Source organism: Phaseolus vulgaris, chromosome 9 (genome assembly GCF_000499845.2).
Source record: "Phaseolus vulgaris cultivar G19833 chromosome 9, P. vulgaris v2.0, whole genome shotgun sequence".
Lineage (NCBI taxonomy): Eukaryota > Viridiplantae > Streptophyta > Magnoliopsida > Fabales > Fabaceae > Phaseolus > Phaseolus vulgaris.
This window is the reverse complement of record NC_023751.2, coordinates 34,764,262-34,784,655: the sequence shown is the minus strand read 5'-3', so window position 1 is coordinate 34,784,655 and position 20,394 is coordinate 34,764,262. Positions and strand designations below refer to the sequence as shown.

At 30.9% G+C, this 20,394-nt stretch overlaps 1 protein-coding gene and 1 long non-coding RNA gene across 2 annotated transcripts; one reads left to right on the top strand and one right to left on the bottom strand.

Moving 5' to 3' along the window:
- Positions 1 to 212: 212 nt before the first annotated feature.
- Positions 213 to 4,080, top strand: LOC137822552 (cytokinin dehydrogenase 3-like). The gene is made up of 5 exons (XM_068627452.1): positions 213 to 975; positions 1,872 to 1,999; positions 2,728 to 3,003; positions 3,132 to 3,400; positions 3,525 to 4,080. Exons 1-5 carry the CDS (start codon positions 327 to 329, stop codon positions 3,820 to 3,822), a joined length of 1,620 nt encoding a protein of 539 aa, XP_068483553.1. The 5' UTR covers positions 213 to 326; the 3' UTR covers positions 3,823 to 4,080.
- A 13,518-nt stretch (positions 4,081 to 17,598) lies between these two features.
- Positions 17,599 to 20,105, bottom strand: LOC137822999 (uncharacterized). Its single transcript, XR_011083043.1, has 3 exons — positions 19,992 to 20,105; positions 19,779 to 19,898; positions 17,599 to 17,810 (listed from the first exon to the last, which is right to left on the bottom strand). It is a non-coding gene; the product is annotated as an uncharacterized lncRNA (long non-coding RNA).
- Positions 20,106 to 20,394: the final 289 nt, after the last annotated feature.

Genomic DNA, 20,394 nt, shown 5'->3' with positions numbered 1-20,394 from the left:
CAATGTTTAGCACATTTAAAGGGTATCATGTGATAAGTTTTTTTATTAATTTGAAGAAAAATGAGTTAAATGAAAAAATGGAAGAAAATCCTTATAATAAATCCAGCCCATTCTCTCTCTATCTCTACATGTGTGAAATTAAATATTTTCCCATATCCTCCTTTATCATGCAAAGTCCTCTTCCATTCTATATATAGCCCCTACCTCCTCCACCTCCATTCCCCACTACAACAAACACCAACAACCAAAAAATTCCATCCACACTAAACACAACAAATCACTCTCTCTTCTCTCTTCTCTCTTCTCTCATTCTCCAAACCAAGAAAATGGTACCTCACAAGCACCCTTCCCCCACATACTTCATCCTCTTACTCATAACCATCACGCGTTTGATCTCCACAGTTGGAAAAACCTCCCAATGGAAGGCTGTTTTACCTGCGGAGCTTGCCGCAGTGGACCAAGATGTCTTCGACAAGCTCCGAGGAGATTCCGAAGCCCTTCAAGGAAGGGTTTCCAAGGACTACGGCAACATGGCCCGGGAAGTCCCGCTGGCGGTCTTCCACCCGGCGTCGGCGAATGACATCGCGCGGCTCATCAAGGCGTCGTACAAGGGCGCTGTCCCCTTCAAGGTGGCGGCGAGGGGACAAGGGCACTCCACGCGGGGGCAGGCCATGGCACGTGGCGGCGTGGTGGTGGACATGGCAGGGTTCAGAGAGAGGGGCAGTGGTGTGGGGATAAAGGTGAGCAACACGGTGGACCCTTCGGTCGGTTACTTTCACTACGCTGATGTTGGAGGTGAACAACTTTGGATCGATGTTCTTCACGCCACTCTCCAGCATGGACTTGCACCTCTCTCTTGGACTGATTACTTGTACTTGACAGTCGGAGGAACTCTCTCCAATGCCGGCATCAGTGGCCAAACCTTCCGCTATGGTCCTCAAATCTCCACTGTTCGTGAAATGGATGTCATTACTGGTATCAATCACTACCTTTTTTCTTTATCACCAAAGAAACAATATATACATAACAATCTTTCTTCACCAAGATCCAACCATATATAAAAAAACCTTAAGAGAAACTTACAACACAACTCTTCTAACCAACTGTTCAAAACTAGTCCTGTTAAAAACCACAACCGGCAGAACAAGCTAAAACTCCCTCACTACCCTAACATACATATATAATAACAATAACTTTCTTTTTAACAAACCTAGATATACCATCTTGAACTGTTGTTTTGTTTATGTCATTTTCCAATCAGAATTGAAGCCTTCTGTCTAAAATCAAGATAAAACTTGAACTCTGATGAGAAAATGACCCCAATAGTGCTGCATAAAGTGAAGTTTGTATCTAAGTTTTGTTTATTGGGAGAGTGTGGGCTCTTAGATTTGTAACAACCATCTGAGTTTAAATAATCAGGGTTTTAATATTGTGAGAATTGGTCATTGGACACCTTGGAAAGTGTCAGAGCTTGGAAAGGAAGGAGAGAGGGAGATTGGAAGGGGAAAGGAAATAAAATAATTGAGGGAACCAAGGTGCTGTGGTTCTTAATGTTTTCAGAACTTCATTGCAACTTCGGCTTTCATATTTTAAAGCAAAGAATTTAAGAAGTTGCGATGCATCAGACTGTGATTGCGATAGAAATTTACAAAATCTTGCTTTCTGGAACTGTTCTTTGTTTTTTATTAGGATTATTATGAGTTTCACAGACTTACTACTGGTCCAAGTCGTTTTTTTTCGTCTATTAAAAAATAAAGTGGCAGCTGAATTTTAATTTGCTCAAATGTTTGTTAAAAGAACATGTGCATGCATGCAATGATGCATATTAATTATTATTATTTGTGTTTTAATAAAGTTTTGGTTTGGTTCAGGAAAGGGAGAAACTGTGACATGCTCTCCTCAGACGAATTCGGAGTTGTTTCACGGTGTTCTTGGAGGTTTAGGACAATTTGGAATTATTACAAGGGCAAGAATTGCTCTTGCGCCAGCTCCGAAGAGGGTACGTTTAAATCTTGAGAATTGACTAGGACTTTGTCTTGTAGCTTCTCCCTCCAACATTTCATAATTCTACATGTTTTATTATTCAACCATCAAGCTTTACGGAAGCATCGAAATGTCCTTGTCCTAAAAGCTTTATGTCATCATTTTTCTTTGCACCCCATACACATACATAGGTTTCACATTATGTTAGTGCACATTGGTCATCCATGAGAGACACATACGAAAACGAAAACAAGACGAGTTACAGGTGAACAACGTGGACTCTTCAAATTTAAAAAGCATTAAAATGTGTGTTGGAAAAAATGTATATATCTTTGAGACCTTAAGCCGACCAATAATTAGGCTCATCCAAACTCTAATTTCTTTATACAAAAATCAACTGTATTTGAAAATAGTAGCAAGAGCATAGGCCCATACATAAATATGTTTCCACTAGAAAGGATAAGAAAGTTGGTGAGAGAGATGATTGAATTGAATTTCACATAAGGGTTTGAGCAAGAAGTACTCTAGTAGTACTATTTGATGGGACTCATTGCATAAACTATAATCATGTGGTCATTATTGTTTTTCATTTTGTACAATAATGTGTGGTCATTATTGTTTCTCATTTTGAGTATAAGGTCTTGTGATATCAGTTTTGGTTTTTCTGTGTATACGAGTTACATCAGAAATGATTCTTATGTATATATTATTACTTTATGAATGATGAATTTTTATTTATTGCAGGTTAAATGGATTAGACTTCTGTACAAAGACTTTTCTAGTTTTACCAAAGACCAAGAACAATTAATCTCAATGAATGGAAGGAAACAAAATATTGGTGTGGATTATGTGGAAGGGTCGTTGCTAATGCACCAAGGACCCATAAATAATTGGAGATCTTCTTTCTTCCCTTTAGCCGACCATGCTCGAATAATTTCACTAGTAACTAAACACAGCGTCCTCTATTGCCTAGAAGTTGCCAAATATTATGATGGCCAAAGTGAAAACAATGTGGACAAGGTACATCTCATTCATGTGCAATTGCCTTCATCATCTGTCTTTTCATTTTTAACCCTTTCTCACACTCACTCTTATAATTTTAATGTTGTAATGTTGTGAGTAACATTCTTATTTTCATGTTGGTGTAGGAACTCCAAGTTTTACTCCAAGGATTGAGCTACATCCCAGGATTTTACTATGAAAAAGATGTCTCATACGTTGAGTTCTTGAACAGAGTCCGGAGTGGAGAGCTGAAGCTACAGTCACAAGGACTGTGGGATGTTCCTCACCCGTGGCTCAATTTGTTTATACCAAAATCTCAAATCATGGATTTTGACTCTGGCGTGTTCAAGGACATCATCCTTAAACGAAACATCACCACAGGACCTGTCTTGGTTTACCCCATGAACAGAAACAAGTAATTCACCTCATCAATTCATGTTACTGTTATCAATAGTGTTATTACTATTCGTTTATAACATCAATACCATTAGTAGTTTTCTTCTCTTTACTGACTTGAAATTGTAAAAAAAATTGATCAGGTGGGACAATAGAATGTCAGCATCAATACCAGACGAGGACATCTTCTACACAGTTGGATTTTTGCATTCAAGTGGGTTTGATAATTGGAAGGCGTATGATACTCAAAATAAAGAAATTTTGCAGTTTTGTAATGATGCTGGGATGAAGATTAAGCAGTATCTTCCCCACTACCGCACACAAGAAGATTGGACAAACCATTTTGGCCCTAAATGGAGGAGCTTTGTAGAAAGAAAACAGCAGTTTGATCCAAGAATGATTCTATCACCTGGACAAAGAATCTTTAACAATTTAAACTAGCATAAAAAAAAAAAAAAGAGATTACACAAATGCAAATGGTGGGACTACCAAGTTAGCTAGCTGGCTCAGCACAAGTGTACACATAGGACCCAGAGTTGAGATGATAGGCTTTGTACTTGTTTTTGTTAAGAGGGTGGGGTTAAAAGCTGCATGACTTTGGCATATATGTAGATCAGGTTACACATACTTTAGATACGTTAGGTTGACAAAATCATGTGTGAAAGATGCACACAGCTAGCTGTACCTTTCTTTCTCTCACTCTCTTTCTCTCTCTCCTTCTTTTCTCTATCACACCACACAAACATTAATTAGCTTTTCATCTATTCTTAATCATTTTCATCTTATTTTTTTTAAGAAAAGTAATAAATAAATAAATAAATACGAATCATTTAAAGGGTGATCCAATTCGTATACATATCAATTGTACTACTCAAAATTCAATAACCTTGTCGGAATCAGCCAAAACAAAAACAACGAACACACAAAAAACATAACACTACCACCAAGTTTTCAAACATAACAAAAAAACTAATAGAGACTTTAAATCGACACCAAATACATTAATGAATCAAGACATTAATCAGAAAAGAAAAAATAAAACTAAAATAAAATTGAAGCAAAATAAGAAGTAAAACAACAAAATTTTCATTTTCATATTCCACAAATTTAAACTCATTAATACCAGTTTAAACTCATTAATGAACAAGAGAAAAGCAGTATATGAGTGCAGGATCGATTTTGATCACGTTCTAATCCCCATAAATTCTTAATTTGTTGAATGAGTGTGTTTGGTGCATGATTATTATTATAGTTTTGGTTTTGCCTTCCTAATTTTGAACATGGGCACCCTAGCAATAATTGAGATCCTAGGTTAAGGAGGAACATCATTATTGTGTCTAAAATGAGAGTCCTAGCTGTATGGCATAATAATAAATGATCGTAGGTTGCTAGATAGATGTGATAACGCCAAATGCCCTCAAATACTATAATCTCCATTGCGAGATCCTTCCTCTTAATTATATATGCTTAAAAAGATTGTGCTGCTTTACAACACAATACAACAAAGCAACTCATTGCTCCTTAATTAATCTAAAGAATCATCCAATCAAAAAAATGGTTTTCTATGTTTATCCAAAGTGTTGTTTAAACATCAATTTTTTTTTATAATAATTGGAATGTTTACAAATTCAACGTCTTTAAAATGAGCTAAAAATCGCATGTATACGTAAAAAGATAAACAAACCTATTCACTTACAATTTTTAGTTCAAAATGATGTTTTGCTTTTTTATATGAAATTATTATGAATTTTTTAAAAACACCCAACACGAATTTGTAAGAAAAGTAACCTCTAAATACATATATAAAACCAACTTTAATAGAAAAGGTTTAAGCACAATAATTTTGTTTTTTGGAAGGGATTAATATTCTATTATGGGGAATGTCCTATTTCAAAAAAAGAAAGTTTAGGCATGAATCATTGCAGTAACCAAGGAAAGCAATCTACTTATCTCAATTTTGCGAAGAATTTGGGAATATTGTAGTATATCACAGAAAGGACACACAAGTGGCATAGATGAATATTTTAATTTAAAGTTTTAATTGGATTCTAAATATTTTCCCCAGAAAAAAAAATCAAGTCAATTACAACTAGACAGCAAGAATACAAAAAAAAAGCAAAAATGTGTCTTCGTGTTAATGAAGGAATACAGCAACGACGTCAATAATTATAAAATGAAATTATCTAAAGTCCTATATATATGTTAAATGATTTTTTTTTACAATTTAATAATTGGGAAAAAGATACTTGTCGTGATACATAAATATCTACTAGCCTTTTTTATGTCATATTCTTTTAGTTTTTTTTTTTTAATTGAGAAGCACACCCTGGTATTCTTTTAGCTCTCACTTAGCTTTCAATATTTTTTTTCTTATCCAATATATATATATATATATATATATATATATAAAAGTTTCTTTTGATTTCAGAGTCTAAAACACATCAAAAGTGAAATAGGAAAAAAATGTTCTCAAACATATACAAACTTTGAAAATATTTATACATATAATAGACAATCAAATGCAAATATAGTAATTATAACAACGTGGATTTTTTCTAAGTGGTCATGCATCATGCATGGCCTCATTGTTTAAAGGACTTGCATGTCCTAAAGCCATTTATTAAAGAAATAAAAGGATCTTTTTATTAGAAATTGCGGTGCGGAAAATGGCAAAGAGAAAGATTATTACGTATTAAAAAAAATCTCTTTTGATTTCTTAAGACAGATTATCCTTGTTTAAATACTCTAATCATAATTGGCCATTTCATATGTATAAATGTTATTTTATCTAGCTAGTCATCCTTAAAACTATTCTTATACTTTTTTATTGATTATTGTTCATCTATATATGACATAAAGGCTTATTTAGTTAGGTTATGACAAATATTTTTTATCAACAAATAATTAATAAATTAAAAAATATACTTTAAGAGTGTTTCAACCCTTATATAAGAGCTTTACTATCCAACCATCTTGCTTACAACTCCATAGACATAGACAAAACAATCTTCACCAACAAACAAATACCATATCATTTTGAAATCTAAACTACTTGATTAAATCTATCTAAAAACGGGGACATAATTGAAGATTTTAGGAATATTTGGAAAACAAAAGTCTTACAATTTTCCCAACATTTCGCTTGGAGATAGACTTGTACAAAATAGGATTGCCACAAATCATAATTTGAGAAGGAGCAGGATAAAATTAATCAATAGTCTATGCATCATGTGAGAAATTGGAGGAAGAAAATGTAAATAATTTATTTTTCATATGTAAGCTATTCTTGAAAGTCTGGAATTTATGTAATAAGTGGGTGGGGGAGAGTATGGTCCAACATATGAATCCAAAGACACATTTTTAGTAGTTTTATCTTTTGAAATTATGTACTAACATAATAGAGCATGGAGATGTATGTGGATGACAGTGGTGTGGGTCATATGAAGTCATAGAAATAAGATAATTTTTAGGAATAATAAGATTGGTTTGTTGGAGATTTTCATGATGGCACAACTAAAGTCATGGATCTGGCTAATAAGAAAATATATATCCTAGACTGCTTTATACTTACTCATATTGGTGTTTAAATCCTCTTGAATGTCTCCAAAATTTAAGGTAAAGGCAAGTCCCAACATGCTAATGGTTGGCTATACCATAGGGATAATTGTCACAGAGCGGGACTATAACATTTAGTGGATTTATGACCTATAAGACTGGAGGAATGTTAGTGAAAATAAAGGGATCTTATGCAAATATGGAGTTTGTTTTTGTGCATTTTTATCTTTACGAGTCACGAATGGAGGAAAAATGAACATTGAATATAGAGGAATGAGGGTAGGGAACAACTTCGATTTTTGGTGGTTGGAACAGTTCTAATCAATTTTCAGTGTAAAGAAATTCATAAAGGAACCATGGATAAGAAAGGCAGAAATCAAGAAGAGAAAAGCTTTTATACTGCAAGAACAAATTATTAATTATATTTACACCACTTATTTACATTATTGTAATGCGATAGGGTTGTCATAATCATGAGTTAATTGGGGAGGTTTTATGTAAGCTTTTTGGATGGTTTAGGATTGGATCTTGTTTTTGTATAGACTGCAGGTGATATTTAAATTTAGGGACAATGTCGACACAGTAAGAGGAGGGTCTAACCAGCCCCAATTTTTGCATACAGGTAGATGGGTTGACTATTTTTTATTTTTTATTTTGTATATGGATTGGAACATCCCTGAAATGTTCCTTTTTATTATTTTATTTTTTTTGTGACAAAAATACTATTTACCCAGATGGCAAATTGAGGATTCAACACATTTGATACGCCAATTTGAGTTGCTCCGAACTTCCTTTGCAAGGTGTGAAAAAAGTAGTAGAAAGATAGTTGGCAAAGAAGAAAAATAGAAAAAAAAAAACCTTTGTAGTATGCACAATGACCATAGATGAAACTATGTAAAAGATGCACTCACACATACAATATCTAATCGATTATGAGAGAAGATAATCAAATTATATGACTCAACATAATCGATTATTTTCTTCTTTGGAAGCATAATCGATTAAGATGTGTTTTTTTTTTCTTCAGATTGGTCTGATTTCGCTGTAGTGTTGTGTCATTTGCAATGCATATCAAAATTAATATCGAAGGTTGCATATTAGTATTAATTTTCTTTTATATATGAATTAACTATTTTAATAATCTTGATAATTGGTTGTAGTGATTTACTAGTAACATAATTGATATATTTTAGCGTTCATGCATGCTTCAAAAATAAAAGAAAATATAAAAATACACATAAAAAAGAAAATTACTAAATGATAATCAATTACGTTATATATAACATAAAACAACACCATTTATCATATGTTATATAAATAAGTAACTAATTGTGTTATAAAGTTGATGACTTTTTATGGCAAGTGCACCGTGTTGTCAAAAGTAATAATGTGTTCCTAAGGACCGATATCGACCCCACAAGGAATAATTGAATATTCAAGTACAAAATTCTCTAAATATAAAAACAGAATAAAAGGTGGTTTGAGAATTGTTGTGATGGCAAGAATTAACAGTAAAACAAATCAAAAAGTTTTTGCTTCAATTGGAAAAATAGGGATTGAGTTTCATCTTTCTCACTCTTTTGTATTTTGATTAGCATGACAATATTGTGACTTTTTTGTATTGATATTGATGCTTGTATAAAATTCATTTATATGGATTCCTCGCATATAAAATGATTAAGATGCTTGTTACGAAGTGGACTTTAAGCCTAACTCAACCCCATAAAACCGGCTCATAAGATTGAGGTTTGCACCCACTTATATACAATGAAAGGCTCTAATCTCTAGTCGATGTGGGATCTCCAACACACCCCCCTCACGCCGAGACTGCCAACTCGTGCGTGGGACTATATATTATGGGTGGTCCGATAGCGGGTGGCACGATAGGCCCAACAAATACTCGCTAGGATAGACTCAAAATGGCTCTGATACCATGTTACGAAGTGGACTTTAAGCCTAACTCAACCCCATAAAACCGGCTCATAAGATTGAGGTTTGCACCCACTTATATACAATGAAAGGCTCTAATCTCTAGTCAATGTGGGATCTCCAACAATGCTTCCTAAATATCGATTTTTCATATATTTATAAAAACAACTTATCATTAAGATTAGACGTTGATAGAAATTAATATTTCAAGTCTATTCCTAGCACTCAAATATGTTAAGTATTATTGTTTAGGTCGGAACCATAAAAATACTTTCCAGTCAGATTTAAGATTCTAGATCATGGTAAACCAAGCATTATAAACAAAACAATAATATCAATCATCAATCTAGAACATAATATTGTATTTAGATATCACCTCAATACATAAGAGTTAGAACAAATTCCTCTCAATCCCAAATGGTAAAACTAGTCACACTTGATGACGGTTACAAGTAGGGATGACATGAAAAGAAGATTCATAATGTTTCTCCTTGACAACTGCCTCCTCTAATGTTTCTCACACTTTTATATTTTTTCAATTGGGTTACAATTCACTCAGTGGTGTCATATTTTACTTAGTTGTCAAATAAATGCATAGGATTGAGGGATCATATGTTTCATCCAAGCCCAAGTCTATAATTATGCCATAGTTATTTTCTTTGCATCAACCTTTGTTGGATTAAACAGAACCTTGTTCATGTGCTTCCAAATACACCAAATGACATAACTCCACAAGTCTCACCATATCTTGTTTCACTCTTTATTAAAACACAAACATTGAAACTGATTAAAGTGTTCTAGTAGTGAAACTGATTAGCATATGACAATACTTTTAGGCCCCACAGCGTGTTAATTTTTTTTTAATTATCAGTCATATCGAATTTGCCAACTTTGTGTAATGTAACTGCTGGTGTCTATGTCTCTCCAGATCCATTTATCCTCCTTGTCCCAGTGCACGATTTGTTATGTTGAGCATATCATAAATTAAGCTAGTTGCGACTTTTCTACTCGAATCATTCTCTCCTCCATTTCAGTTCTAAACCCATCTTGTACTAGACCATCTCCCAAACCTATTAAGTGGTTTTTCTTTAAGTAGGGAGTTGCTATAAATTCTAGGAACTTATTATTAAGCTGCATATTTTCTACCCAAACATCCTCCCATAGTTTGATTCTAGATCCATAACCTACTTGCCACTCCACATTAAAATCAAACCATTTGTTGTCATCTTGTGCTCCACAGACTTGACTTAAGTCATTCCATTATCTACATTTATGCTTGTTTATCCTATCTCCATTTAGGTTTCACCAAGACCCATATTTTGATTTCAAAACATCCTTCCATAAACATATCTCTGAGGAACTCAATCTCCATTTCCACTTTGCCAATAATGTCTTATTACAAAACTCTATCTATCTAATTCCTAGCCAACCTTCCTATCTTGATTTTCATATGTTATCCCAACTTATCCAGGATATTTTCCTCCCTTCTGACCCTGAACCGCAAAGGAAGTTTCTTTGTAGCTTTCTAATAGCTTTGCAGACGTTGACAGAGGCTTTAAAAAAGGAGACGAAAGACATTGGTATAGCATTGATGATTGATTTAATTAAACATATGCATCCAACAAAAGATATGCTCCTGCCTCTCCTCACTGACAACTTCTTTCTAATCTTGGTAATCATTGGTTCCCAGAAAGTATACTTTGTGGGGTTTCCGCCTACAGGCATACCTGAATATTTAGAGGGAATTTTCATTGTGTTGTAGTGGAGGACCCCAAAAAAGGTTTGTAGAACATTTCTATCAACCATTATTGCTCCTATTTTATTTTTATGGAAGTTCACTTAGTCCTGAACCTAATTCAAAGCATTTAAATATAGATTTAATAGCCAAGATATTTTGGAAACTTGGTTCACATATAAAGAGTGTTTCGTCAACAAATTGTAGTAATTTCGCCTCTACTTTATTTGTCCCAATTTTCAAACTCGTGAATAAGCTCTTTTTAGCAATTTGGTTCACCAACCCAGATAGGCCTTGTGCCACAATTAGGAACAGAAAAGGTGCTTGTTTAAGCCCTCTTGATGATTTGCATTCCTTGGTGGGCTTCCATTCACCAAGTCTGAGATTGTGGAAGATTCTAGACACTTTATTATCCATTATATCCATTGTGTACAAAAACTCATTCTATCCATCATATAGTAGAGAATTTCCCAATTTATTGAATCATAGGCATTCTCGTAATCTATCTTAACTACCACCGCTCTCCTTCTTCTTCATTTTTAGTTCATCTACTACCTTGTTTGCTACTAGGACACTATTAGTAATCCTCTTTGAGAGATAAATGTAGATTGAGAAACATTAATGACTTTTTTATTACCTTATTGATTCTATTGGAGAGAACTTTGGATAGTATTTTTTATATGCAACATATGAGATAAATGGTTCTATATTCATTTAAACTTTGAGGATTTTATGTTTTGGGTATTAATGTGATGAATGAAGCGTTGCAACCCCAAGTATATTTTCGTCTTTGCGAGAAGACTGTACTACTTGTATTAATTGTATCTTTTTTTTATAACCTCCCAGTGGTTCTTAATAGAGTTGAAAGTTACACCATTTGGGTCGGGACTTTTGCAACTCCTACATCCCCAAATTGCTTCCTTAATTTATTTTTCCTCAAAATGACAAATCAACATATTATTATTGGTGTTTGTTAACTTCTGGAAATTAATATTGTCTAACCTAACACCTAGATCATCTATTGTAGACATTTTGTCTGTATAAAATTCCTTAACCAGATCCTTCACAAATTTTGATTATTAGATCCACTTGGCTAGACTATACACCCCCTTAATTTTGTTTTTCAATGTCCTCCACTTCGATACCTTTTTCCTATGTATTGACAGTATTAAATAATTTGAAGTTTTTTTTTTAAATGTGTAGTAAGTATAAATAACTTATCATCATTTATTTTGTGTTTAATATTTATTAGGTACTAAATTTTTATACTGATTTCTATTTATTCTATTAAGTTTTACGAAATTTATAATTTTAATTAAATCTTTTACAATTTATTGAAATTTTATTTAATTTTATAAAAATCAATTTTCAGCAATTTTGCATGTATCTGCAATGAGATAATTTGTACCTTTTAGTGAGTTTATGGACCATAATGAGAATAACGTTCTAATCACAACACGTGGAGTTCATATACATCTAAGTAATCATATTTTATTTTAAATTAATTTTAATAAAAAATAATAATTATAATCTTACAATTTCCTCCATTCAACTTTTTTTTATCAATCACAGATCACATAAAACACAAACTTTCATAAAAAAATATTTTATTTTAATTTCCTTTAATTCAAACAATCTCATTCTCCAATTTCTTTCTTCTCAAATTCATCATTTTTCTATTCTTCAAATTCATTGATGAATCCAAAGAAACCATTAAAGTTGGGGAGGTATAAAATGCCCTAGATTCAAAACCTAACACCTTTACATTTCAGGGATTTATTCCTCTAGTGCGCTCTAATAGACTTATTCTACTTCCGAAAAAGGGGTTCACAACATGTTTGGTATAATTAGTACAACGTAAATGCCACCAATAAAAAACTAACATTTCACATGACGAATTGGAATATCTTAAATGTGTGGGAATATTTAAGAAACAACAATAAATAAATAAATAAATAATAATAAAAAAAAAGCAGTGTTGGATCGAATAGGAATAACTTTTTGCTTTTGGGGTACGAGACAGACCCACGAGTGCTTTTGTGGTGACAAAGTATTAAGCAAAGTTGTTCTTCTAATTAATCAAATAATTAGGGTTTATTTAAATTAAAGCAAACCTAATCAACTACTTGTCGTTCGTTCGTGTTATCCATCAATAAGAGCATTGAATTTGTTGCTATAAAATAAAATTAATTAACTAACCAAGATTCCATAATAAAGTCACTGCGTTCTTTGCCCCATAAACTCAAACTTTCCCTTTACTTTTCTCTTAACAACGTGCTTTGCGGCCACATATGGGACCTAATTAAGTTTCATTAATTAATTAAACAAATTAATTACTAATTGTAACACTTAATTCCAGCTTACAGGCAACAAGGAGACACAAAAAGTTAGTAGTCTCATCATTTTGTTGACTTTTCTTGCTACCTATAAACAGTATCAGTGCAAAATCTAGGGCACGAAATCCCAACATTCACACTTATACTATGAAATTAACAATAGATTTTTACAACAATAATCAATGCAACATTTCACTAATTAAATCATGATACCATGTAATCATAACCAAATCCTAAGTTCTTTGTCGCTTTCCGCAAATCCTCCTAAAGTTTGTTTTCCACTTCCAAACATGTTCATATTAGTTTAATTGAAAGTTATAAAAAAATTTGCCCTAATTTGCTAAAGTGTGAACGTTGTGCTCGTAATTAACTTAGAGCTTGTTGTTTATGTTTGGTCGATTTGCTTTGGAAGATTTCCTTTTGCTTTTGGCTATCTTGTATTAATAGCTTAATAGATGTAACCTAACATAATAATTAGATGCTTGGGAACATCATAAGTGAGTGTCTTCGACAACCACACTCAAAGGGCATAACTAGTAGAAAGATTCTAAATCATTTTTTACATATCACTCCATAAAATAATCACTCCCTGTATGCTCAACAATCTATCATAAAATGTCTTTAAACTTTGAGCTCTATTACGAATGAATTTTAATTCTAACTCAACCCTATAAAACCAGTTTATGAGATAAGGTTTGCATCCACTTATATACAATGAAATATTCTCATCTCTAGTCAATGTGGGATCTCCAACACACCCCTCTCACATGGGACAATATATTATAGGTGGTCTGATAATCAATGATAACGGTCTGATAGCGGGTGACACGATAGACCCAATAAACACTCGTTAGGATAGACTTTAAATGGCTCTGATACTATATTACGAAGTGGACTTTAAGTTTAGCTCAACCCCATAAAATCGGTTCATGGGGTGAGGTTTGCACCCACCTATATACAATTAAATATTCTCATCTCTAGTTGATGTGAGATCTCCAACAAATTCTCAGAAATTGAGTGTGTTAAAAAATATTAAAATAAAACTTTGTATGATTCCATTAATGGAATATTATTATTTTTATTATGATATGCGATAATATTCAAATAAAGAGTTTTTGTTCTCATTTGATAGTTATAATCGTTCTCTCATATTAAACAAATTTGTGAGCGTAGGGAAACCAATTGGGTCCAAAATACTTCTAGTTTTAAGAAATTGAGTTAAATATGTCATGTAAAAAAGAGATAATTAATAAGTAAAATAGTAACTTAACAACACACCAAAGTTCAAAATTTAATTAACCTCAAGCTATAACTCAAAACAAATAAACTCAATTTAGTGTACATTATTTTCAAGACTTTGACTTGTAGACATCTTTTCAAATAATCAAAGGAAGAGTTTAAACATGACATAAAAAAAAAAGCATAAAATAAGTTATAAATCATATCCTCCTACCTAATTTCACTTTCTAGCATTCAATTTCGGTATGAAAACTATATCTTTTTTTACATAAGCTAAAATATTTATAAATATTCTAAGTGAAACAAAACGATGAAATGTTGAGCAGAACTTTTTTATTATCAGAAATAAAAAATAATCTCTCTTTAAATTTATTCTTAAAAGTAACCTTCTTTTCGCACCCCTATTTCAGATGGTAGCTGTTATTTGTTAATAAAATAAGTATAAACCATATCCACATCAATTTATGGAATAAAGGAAATTATTATTATTTAATATAATTATTTATAAATTCTTAATTAATCGAAATTACACTGGAAATTTCTATTTTAATTGTCATTATTTTTTAAGTGAGTATAAGTTATCTCTCACATGACACTCACGTGATCCTTTGAATTTTCTTCCCAAAATTACCCTTATTGCTGTGATGTATGTTCCAAATCGTTATGCGCATTTCTCTCTATTCTTATATCTACAGATATTGACTTAGTAGACATAAAAATGTGATGAATGAACCCTTAATCACGAATCTAAAATAAATTAATTTTTTTAATTTTGTTACTAAGAACAAATTAATTAGTGGAGAATAAAAAAACATATGGAAGCTAGTCTAGTATATATGAATCAAAACGAAATTGGTAAAGTATGAATTTGACTATATCTTTTTATTTTTAAAATAAAAATTCATATTTATCTTCATTTTTAGTGCATAATGGGTATAAAATTTGTGTTATATTCTTGTTTTCTTTAATGATAAATATACTCACACTAAAAAAATCATTAAATATAAACTAATTTTAAATATCAAAATAATTAGTTAATATTTGACTAAATTAAAAACCATTTTATAAACTTAAAAAAAATTATAAAATAATTTCTAAATTGGTATATAATCCTTAGCTACCAAAGTTTTAGCTACTTACTATTTTATATTATAAATTAGTCTCTATTAGTCTTTTAGAGACCAATTTAATTAATATAGTGACTAATTAGTTATAGTCTCTAAACTTAGTTGTTATTTATTAAGTTTATATAAAATTTTAAATAAAATATTAAATATTAAATAATAAATTCTAAGTATAACTCAACTTTATAAAATGAGATATCTCTAACCCTAAACAAATAAAAACAAATAAAAAATACTTTAAAAATTTAAGATAGAACAATTTAAAAGTGAAATATACTCTTATTCATATTTCACATTTGATCAATCTACATATTTTCTGTGAATATGAATATTTTCTTAAGACAATACTGCAAATACAAGTTAATTTTCATCCTAACTCTAGGCACTTGTTTTAGTAAATATATAATTGTAGGTGAATTATACTATACACAACTTTAAAACCAAATCCATAGTCTCTTATTTTAAAGGGTGAAGCATAAAGTATTCATTTTGTTTTTCTCGAGAAAGATAATATCCTGTACAAAAAACGAGAGAGGATAAAATCATCATAGTGTTTGATGAAATTGGGAAACATGTGATGCCATGTTTTTTAAAATATGTCAATTTAAAGACAAATTAATTAAATGAAGGTTAAAAAGGAAAACAAGAAAATGAAAATTAGTGTAAAATAGTATTATATTAAGGAGTTTAGAATGAGTTATTTGCGTACAAAAGATTGTACTATTAGAATTGATACCATAAACGTTTAGAAATAAAAAATAATAATATTGTAAAAGCGTTTTTATGCTAATTTTAAACTATTTGAAAATTGAGTTTAGAAGTCAGAGCTTGATTGTGAAAATTAAAGGAAGGATAAAAATGTTATAGTTAACTTTGGAAATGTTAATATTTTTCGAATCATTATTCTCACTTGAAAATTAAACAAAATGTCACACAAAAATATTTTATAAATAAAAAAGAGAGTTAGAAAGAAAACATAAAATTAGGTTTAGATCAACAAAGTTATCATGTTTACCTCATCAATAGAAAATTCAGGAGCAATGTTTCAAAAGATTGGAAGTTGAAAATTCAAACATTGTGAAAGCTAGTATTTTTATCAGTTTATGCATTGGGTAAGATAATTAAATATTTATTTTATTATCAATTCAAATTCAAATTAAATCAATATTTTTAAATGTATAAATTATATCATAATGAAAATAATTAATAAATAAATATTTCGAATATAGAAATTATATTTTACCTTTTCAATTAATGAATTAAATCACGATAAAAAAAATTTAATTATTGATAATTTATTCTAAAAATAATTAAAATTGAATTCAACAACAGCGAAAAAAAAATAGAATTAAAGAGAGAGGCAATTTGAGTAGTTTTGGGATGAAAGAAAAAAATATAGTTTGTCGAAGGCGACATGTAAAATGCACATTTAAAAAAACCAAAAAAATAATACAAAATTCTAATTGGAATTGGAAGAATAAAAGAAAAGTCTCACTCTTTAAATTGTCACTACAAGAAAATCATCAAATAAAAACCCAAATTTTAGATACCAAAACAATTAGTTGCAATAGTAATTAAATTAGAGACCATTTTAGAAACTAAAAAAAAATTGGTTTCTAAATTAGTTTCTATTATTGTTAAATAGTTTTTAAATTGATATCTAATTAGCAATCAAGGTTTTGCTACCAAATTTAGAAATCAAAAAATTATTTAATCCCTAAAATGATTTTTAATTTAGTCACTATCGCAACTAATTATTTTTTGTTTCTAAAATTGGTTTCTATTTCATGATTTTCTTGTAGTGTGTGTTTTGATATAATACAAAAATAAATAGAATGATTAAGTAAAAAAATTAATAATTTTTATTGTAAATTATGAAGTCATCTAATCTAAAATTACCCTTTTTAAATAGGTTAACAAGTTGTGTGAACTAAATTAACTCTTCCATCTAATAAATAATAATAATAGTAGTAATAGTAATAATTTGTTAAACTCACCCCCTAAAGTAGAACTTTCTTACGAAAAAAGTTGTAACAAACAGTTTAGAACTATCCTTAGAAAAATTTGCATCACCATCTGAAACAATTTCACAAGCATGTGGTGAGCACCAACCATGAACATTGATTTTTGGATTTTCATAAACTAATCATAGGATCCGCACTATATTGAATGATACCCACTTGAGGTAAATTCAGATACCTAACCACCATGAAAGAATATCAAACACATCACAGCAGTAGCAGAATCAATTGAAAACCAAATCCATTTCAATCCAAAGGAGTATACATTCAACCTTAAAACATGATGACTCTGAATCTTGTTTTAACTTGGTGGAAGAGAAAATTGACTAGTCATAGCACCATTTATGCATGAGTCAAAGTAGCAAAAAGTAAGAAGAAAGGGTACATTCTAAAACAATTATTATGAGACCTTTTGTATTTGTGTCCCACCTTCATTCACTGTGTTGACCTCAACGCTGCCTTTTTAGTGTCACACCACAAGTGCTGTCAACTATCAAAAGGAATTTACACAAAAAAAAATAAACTATCCAAAAGAAATCTCAATTACCAGTTTAAGCACAATGCTTGACAAATCAATTGGAAAGAATGAAGGCACAAAGGATAATTCAAACACCATTTTATACATAACTAATCTTGATTTTCAAATTGATGTTGTTGTTCATTATTTAATCAAGTGTGCCAAAATTGAGATTTTACTCAACTTTAGAAACAAAATTATAGATTATAAATTGGGTTATCATGACACTAGTAGTAAGATTCTACATGAAATTCATATATGCATACATAAATTATTGTGTTTCACTATAAACTTGTAATTGAACTTTAATTTATCATCACAAACAAAAAATAAAATAATAAACATATAAATCAATAGATCTAAACACCATATCATAATTACATAACAATAACTCCTTCCTAATTATAAAATAGTTAAGTAATATAATTAAGTAATAGTTTAGGGTTTCCTAATAAAAATATGAATACATATATCTAGATGTTTTTATTAGTGATACATAAAAATTATGTGACAACCATTGAATTTGAAACGCATTAGAATTTTTTCTAATGCCAGATTCATGAAAGTAACATTTATTGATTAAAAATGTGATTTTTAGTTTCTGAAAACATAAATTGAGAAATCTAATCAATTATTCTTAGAGTTCATTCATGAACATGATCCATAGTCCAATACAAACCTATTAACACATTTAATCCTTTATAAAAAAACAATAACACATAGGATTATAATGAATTTGATCTATCATCGAAACAAAACTTCTAAATATAAGAGTTTTGAATCTTTACGTTCCTTGATCAACGATTTCCTCAATTTTTGTGATGACAAGACTTGCATTGACTTTTAAGTGAAGATGTGAATTTTATAATAATAATACACAAATATCCATCATTGTATTTGACATGCCTCATCACCATGATTGATTAGTTCTCCTTCTATTGAGATTGAAGGTAACCTATCAAACTATTTTATACTTTTATTCTTAAAGCTAAGATGGCATGATGGGTTGAGTCAAGCCTAACCAAAGTTAGGATGGCTCGGACCAAGCCCAACTCAAATTAGGCCTAGTCAATTAAAACCAAACTCAATTAATTCAAGTTTGATTAAGTTGAGTCTATATTAGTCTGAACGAGTCAAACTTAGAGGATGGATCTAGTCGATCCGAGTCTACATCACACCAATTCAAATCTAAATTTAAATCTAATTTTAGAAAAATTATACAAAATGAATTTAATCTAATTTAAATTGAATTAAAAAAAAACTCAATTCAGTTTAATCTAGTTAAAATATATCTAAATTTTACACTCAATCTATTTTATTTGGAATGGATCTTGAAATATTCAATCCATGATGACCCCTATTCTTAACAAAATCAGATTTCCTGAGAAGAGATAGAGAAGGATTACTGAAGAATAAAGAGGAACTATATTATTCAAGGATGAAAAATATGAGAATGAGAAACCTGATCCTCCCTAAACCAATTCTGATATGCCAACTGATTTCCTTGGTCACAATTACTAGTTACAATATTTCCCTTCTCCTTACATAAACCTGTCTAGTATAAGGCCATACTGCATCAACAAGTCATCAAATATCAACAGACACTGAATAAAATTACACAGATCTCTCAAAATATGTGCTGAACTACAATGAGAAATATAAGATGAAGCTAAAATGCTGATATGGTTTCATGTCACAAGGTACACAATTCTCTTCATATTGCATCAGTAAAGGTTGATATCTTAATATCCAAAGCATGGTTGATATGAATCATTTTGACAAGGACACAGTTCTCATAATGTTTTTAGGCATAATGAAACTTGATCAGTGAATGACTGCATAAATCAGCATGGATAATCATACATCTAAAATGATATCTTGATCTGTCTTATTTTCTTGTTGGTATAATTATTTACAGATAAGGAGGAAAAATCAACCTACCATTACTATGAGCAACAACTGGTGGATACACGGTTAGATTCATGGAAATGTTGAACTACAGCATGTAAATCATCAATCTCTGCCCAATAGTTACCATACTGAAACAAACCTTCACTTTCCCTTCAAGGAAAATACAACAGCTAAAGTTAAGACAAAGCAGAGGAGTGAGGATCAAAACAAGATGACAGAAACTTCAGCAAATGGAGAAACTACCTCTCAGTTTACACCTAGTATACGAGTTCCATCTGTTGGGAACTACGCAGTGACTCCTGAAACATTGGTACTTCACTTTTTAAAATGTACCCGTGCCTGGTCCATGCTAAGTACAAAAATTGTAGTGGCTTTTAGACTTTAGTATATTCAAGTGAAACTAAATGTGGCTTGGAGTATATCTAGATATGCCTTAGGTACTTGCAAGATCATCTCCAAATGACAATTTTTAAGCTATGTTTAGGGATTTTATTGACTTTCTCTTAACATTTCCATGTAAATATTGTATATTCTTGGTATATATTATGTACGGGTCAGGATTGAAATATCCAATGTCCCGTCAAGGTCGACCGACAGAACTGTATCCTAAAAGGATTAGTAAGGCTAATCAACAACTAGACATTAG